General features: G+C 50.7%; 1 protein-coding gene across 3 annotated transcripts in view; it reads right to left on the reverse strand.

Annotated features, from left to right (window-relative positions):
* Positions 1-105: 105 nt before the first annotated feature.
* The window catches only part of si:dkeyp-72a4.1 (uncharacterized protein LOC100148058 homolog), an 8,999-nt gene continuing 3,043 nt past the window's right edge, over positions 106-6,061 (reverse strand). The window contains exons 3-5 of one of the 3 annotated variants that reach the window (XR_005232881.1): positions 5,438-5,529; positions 1,391-1,518; positions 1,104-1,268 (exon numbers count right to left, since the gene is read on the reverse strand). Coding sequence is in view for 1 of the 3 variants with exons in the window: in XM_037974453.1 (XP_037830381.1) it covers positions 876-1,268; positions 1,391-1,518 (521 nt within the window). In the remaining 2 variants the exon portion in view is untranslated. Of the gene's footprint in view, positions 1,269-1,390; positions 1,519-4,416; positions 4,436-5,437; positions 5,530-6,061 lie in introns of those variants that run through there. The other 2 variants (XR_005232882.1, XM_037974453.1) reach the window with 2 other exon arrangements.

The following is a 6,061-nucleotide window of genomic DNA, read 5'->3' on the forward strand; positions in this document are numbered from 1 at the left end:
GGGGGCTGATGGGACCTGACGGGGGCTGATGGGGGCTGACGGGGGCTGATGGGACCTGACGGGGGCTGATGGGGGCTGACGGGGGTATTAAGGCGGTCACTGGATGAAAGAACCTCTCTGGCTCTGAATGGGGGGGTCATATCTGTCCTCCAGAGGATCAATAAACTCATCAGACCCTAAAGTCTGAGCCCCGACCTCCTGAAGGCTCACATGTAAAACCAGGTCAGGACCCCTGCCGATCTGGGTGGGAATCCCCTCGGCCCCGGCGTCCCACAGGGGGCCAGCAGGGTCAGTCCACCTCCCTCGGATGGACAGAGGGACGGACACTGGACGCTTTGTCCTCAGACATTCCTCAGTGTGAATTCCCACACAGAGCGGCTAAATTACAGGCTGCACCCGAACGCCTCATTACGGCAGAAAAACCACCACCTGCCTCTCCGATCGGAGCCAGAACCTCCAACTAATCTGAGAGGAGACCCGGTCGAGGAGACGAGCAGAACATCTGGACTCACAAACCGGACTGAAGGAGAACAACAACATGGAAACGTTTGTTTACGGCCATCTGACAATAACAACAACAGTTCAGGAGCTATAAACACGATAAATAAAGTGGAAATCTACACCTGAGCTTTCTAACCCGTACATCTGAATGTAGTGATTGTCTTTAATATCCAACACCTGGACAGAAGAACCGCTAAAGAACCTTTAAAGAACCGTTAAAGAACCTTTAAAGAACCGTTAAAGAACCGCACAGATTCTGCTTTTTACTCCAGGAACTTATTCCACAAAGGAAAAAACTCTAATCTTCAACAATCAGGAGAGTTTCTGTTCTGTGTGAACACTCAGTGACAAAATGTATTCACACACCTCTGACCTTACACACACACACACACACTAACACACACACACACACACACTCGGAGCAGGAGAAACTCACTGTCTGAGTTGAACATCATCACATCCGCCCTTTTGTTCAGTCTAATCCTGATAATCACTGCTGGGTTTGGCCTCACTCTCACACACACACACACACACACACACACACACACGCACGCATGCGCGCGCACACACAGTAATCCGGTTACACAACCGCCCGGCTGCACCAACAACTCCCCATTGCCACGGTAACCACAGCCCTTCTTACCCATCATGGTGGCGCCCTCTGGCTGGAACTCGGGGAACTGTCCCTCTGAGGGGACGCTGACGGTCCTGCGGAGGCTCCGGGCCCTGGACGGGTCTGCGGGGACATCCTGAGGTTCTGCTGCAGCCTGCGGGGGAGGACGGGGCAGGACGGGGAGGACGGGGAGGGCGGGGAGGACGGGGAGGTTAGTCAGTGTCTCAGGGACTCTGCAGGACAGAATCAGACCGGGTCAGAGCTCAGAGTTCGGACCTCATCGTTCCTGTTGAGCAGGATGAGCTGGCTGTCCGTCAGGATGCAGAACCTCCTCTCCCAGGCGGCGCCGTCCAAGTACGGACTCTGACCGCAGGAGAACCGGTGAGCAGGAGGACCCTTCACATCTGGGGACACAAGAACCGGAGAGAGTCAACAGGAGACAGAGACGGATCAGAACCACAGACGGATCAGAACCACAGACAGTTCAGGTAAAAGGCTTCATTCAGGAGCTCATCGTGATGTCCACGACAGTTCTGTCGGACCTCGGGCTGATGTTCTGACCCGGTCCGGGACTGGGTCGGACCTCGGGCTGCGGTTCTGACCCGGTCTGGGACTGGGTCGGACCTCGGGCTGCGGTTCTGACCCGGTCAGTTTGTGACAGGAAGTGAGCGGACCCGGCTCAGTCTGCAGAGGGCGCCGCCGCTCCGCTGGCGTCCTGCAGGACTGTGATTAAAAATGAAAGAGACTGATCTCTGCTGACAGGGACTCAGCAGGGGTCAAAGGTCACCTCAGTGTGTGTGTGTGTGTGTGTGTGTGTGTGTGTGTGTGTGTGTGTGTGGAGGGTCCTCAGAGGAAAGCCTCACAGCAGATTCAGGTTAAATGTTTAAATTATTAAAGTCAAAATATTCATAAATATTCAGTTTGTTAAAGAATCGAGCCTCAGAGTCGCCTTCAGGTCCAGACAGGCGGGTCGGCCCGGTTCTGTTGGGCTTCAGACGGACACCTCACAGAGAGCTGTGTGTGTGTGTGTGTGTAGCGGTGGACAAAAGTCTGTTTGTGTGTCTGCAGCTCGGCGGGTAAACACATGGTGCTTTCACTGCTCCTGATTGTGTGGGATCATTGAGCGCCTGTGAGGCTGTGTAAACACTCACACACACACACACACACTCACACACACACACCCACACACACACACACACACACACACACACACACTGAGGCTGACTGACTGTGACGGACGTTTGATTGCAGTTTGTTCCTGATCGGGATGGGTGAGGGCGAGCAGCACGAACAACAAGTTCAAAGCTGTCAAAAAGGACATTGTCTCAGCATCCAGTCTGTCTTCATGGTCCTGTGTCCTCCTCTGTCGTCTTTTATTAGGTCCACTGATGGTGCAGTCTCATGACCTTTGACCTTGGAGTTGACCTCTGATCTCTGTGGTCACCATTCCTATTATCTGTCTCTTCAGTTTGTCATCAGTTGTCCTCTTGTGGACATGTCCAGGGAGGTTGTCTCCTGTCCAGCTGCTTGGAGACGGTCTTCCAGTCTTCAACCTGCTGCTCAGTCATCGTCTTTCTGAGCTCCTGGGACAACTGTGTCCTCAGCTTCCTGTCCCCCAGGTTCAGTGTGGTCCACACCCTGACATCAAACAGCCCTGTGACTACCTGTCCCTCTTTAAACAGGCAGACTGACTGATTCCAGGACTGAGGACACCTGTGATGCTGATTACAGGACACACCAGAGTTTGACATGTCCCCATGGACACATTAGTTCCAGTCTTTTCTGGAGGACCATCTTTTTAGTCGAGGACAGTTTCATTATTTTAAAAATAATTCAGTGAAGCAGAGACTGATTTTCCTCACAAACAGTTGGAATATATTTGTTTTCTGTCTGCTGATTGTTCCAGCAGCTTCTGTTTGCAAACAGCTGCAGCTGAACGTTTCCAGACTCTGGACCTGAAGGAGAACAGCTGAGGTTCTCCTCTTTCAGCAGGTTATTTCTGGCTGCACTAAATCATCTCCAGAACCCCGGACCCGCCGGACTCCCAGCTGCTGCAGCCCAGAGCCACCAGCCCGATGGAAAACCACTCGGACCGGTCGGATTCTGGGTCTTCTGGGACTCGACTAACGAGCTGATCCCAGGTCTGCTGCTGCTGAGACACAAGGACGTCTCTGAGAGACAAACGAAGACAGGAAGCGGAGACGGGCTGCAGGGCTTATATAACAGCTCAGAGATCCAGAACCGGAATCCTGCTGCAGAACTTAAAACACGACAAAGATCCATGTGAGGAACACAAACAGGAAGCAGAACCCAACAACGATCAGGAACCTTCCTGACGACAGTTTCATCTCTCTTTAATAAGACTGAACTTTATTATTCTGTGACAATGAGAGCGGCCTGACCTTTGACCTCTGACCTCTGACGGTCTGACATGATGTCATTTAAACATCAAGCAGAGGATTAAACAGCTTAAATCTGGGAGATTTCTCATGTTCAGACATTAAACGTGACGCTGCTTCCCATCAGGTTTCCCAGTTCACCTGCAGAGGTCAGAGGGGGCGGAGTCTTTTCTGATTGGCTCGTGTGTCTCAGGTGTTGGAGGAGTTTTGTGTCAGTGTGAAGGGAAACTCGACTCCGACCGAACCTCCGGAGGGAATGTGCAAGAGCCGACTGAGTCAGCCACCTGTCGCACACGCACACACACACACGCAGACACACACACACACCCTCACACACGCAGACACACACACACACCCTCACACACGCAGACACACACACACACCCTCACACACGCAGACAGCATGCCTGCAGCTCCTCTGAAGCTTCGTGTTTGTTTGTGTTTCCATGAAACTAAATCAGGATTCTCTGCAACACGTTTCACTTCAGCAGATCTCCTGAAGACCCGAGTCCTAAAACGACCCGGATTCCTTCAGAACCACCCGCAGGAGGACTTTGAAGGTCCTGTCTCGCTGGGCTATTAGTTAGAGAACAGCATCGATCAGGGAGTCTCCAGAATTTCACAACGTTCTCAACTTCCTCTGGAGTCTCAGAGGAGCAGCTTGAGTTTCAAACAGACAGACCCAACCCAAACTGTCTCCTCGGACAGACATGTCCAGGTCTAAAAACAGGAAGTTGTTCCTCAGAAGGTTCAGGAGAACCTGGTTCCTCCTTGGGTCCAATCAGAGGTCTGTTTTCTGAACTGGTTCCTGGTTATGAATGAAATCAGTTCTAAAAACGATAAGATTCTGCATGCAGAGTCCAAAACACCGACAGCACCTGAACGCCTCGTCTGGAACCCTTACCTTCATCCTGAGATGTGTTCAGGTACCAAACGAGCTGCTGGTGCTTCTGAACATTAAAGGGGACAAACAGCCAGACGTTCCTGTAGTTCTCTTAGAACCACGGTTTGACAGACGTTTAGGAACCTCTGTCTGAGGAAACTGGACCGGCGTCGGGTCCAACCCTCCTGCAGGCGATCATGTACCGCATGTGAAACAGACGTTCCTCCTGTCCTCTGAAAGCTTTAAATACAGATGTGTTCCACATGTGGAGGCTGCAGGTTCCTGTTTGTCAGAGTTTTATCAGCTCAGATTAGATCCTCCTTTACACCGAAAAATGTCCAAACAGATCAGAGCAGAGAAACACCCGAAGAGCTCGTTAAACTCTTCAACCTGTCGCACACGCACGCATGCACACACACACACACACTCACGTGCACACACTCACACACACACGCACGTACACTCACACACACACACTCACTCGGGACAACAGAGGCTGCTTTGTCTGTCGACCTGCACGCTCCCCCTCTGCAGCAGGCAGGCCCGTTGCCGCGGCAACCAGTAAATACCGCAGCTCTCAGCCAATCAGAGCACAGCAACATCACATCACCGCTTTATCAAGATGGGACCATTGAACAGGAAGGATGGGGGGGCAGTGAGAACAGAGAGGGGTGTGTCACACACACACACTCACACACACACACACACAGAGTCTACCATGTGAAGCTTTAAAATGATGAAAACTCATCAGAACAACAAAAACTGTTCAACAGCTGCAGGTTTTAAATCTGATTTTAGGTGTGTGTGTGTGTGTGTTTGTGTGTCTGTGTGTGTGTGTGTGTGAGTGTGTGTCAGTTTATTCAACACAGTTTTACTGATAATAAAGTACTAAAGTGTTTACAACGTTCTTCTGTAATGAGAATAATAAAGGAGTTTCACTCTAATGTCCTTCACAGCTGCAGTGTTTAATTGAATTTATTTTATTCAGATTATTTTATGTTTTCTTCTGTAATCTGTTGGCAGCAGTTAGAGGGTCTCGTACCGATGCAGAACCGTTCTAAGGTCTGAAGGAACCGGACAGGAGGTCAACATCGTCTTGTTTGGTTCCCGTGACAGCAGCGTGTGGTTCCACGCCTACAGCAGAACAAACAGCTGATGATGTCACAAACAGGAAGTAACAAACGTCACATGACCAAAACCAGCACTTCCTGAATTTAGCGTGCGGTCTGATAACATCAGTGTTTGTTTGGGTTAAAATCAGCTCCAGCTTCAGGGTTTCCTTTGACTTCAGGAGGTCAAAGGTCGGTTTCCAGGGAAACTTTCTGACACGTTCCCTAAAAACAGAGCTTGTTCCTGAGTGAGGACATAACATCTGGTTCCATCTGGTTCCATCTGGTCAAACACGATCAGAACATTTTCTGTCGAGTCCTAAAGCCATTGATCCATCCTGTTATTTTTGGTGTTTGTCTGCAGGAGAACCCAGAGGACCTCCTTCAGCTCCGAGGTGTTAAAAAGGAGGAAATGAGTTTTATCAGCAGGTCAAGGGTCAGCTTCTTCTCAGAGGAAACATTGATGAGACACTCAGATCCATCAGGAGCTAAAACCAGCAGAACAGGAGCTGAAAGCTGCAGAACAGGAGCTGAAAGCTGCAGAACAGGAGCTGAAA

Source organism: Kryptolebias marmoratus, unplaced genomic scaffold (genome assembly GCF_001649575.2).
Source record: "Kryptolebias marmoratus isolate JLee-2015 unplaced genomic scaffold, ASM164957v2 Scaffold59, whole genome shotgun sequence".
NCBI classification, from domain to species: Eukaryota; Metazoa; Chordata; class Actinopteri; order Cyprinodontiformes; family Rivulidae; genus Kryptolebias; species Kryptolebias marmoratus.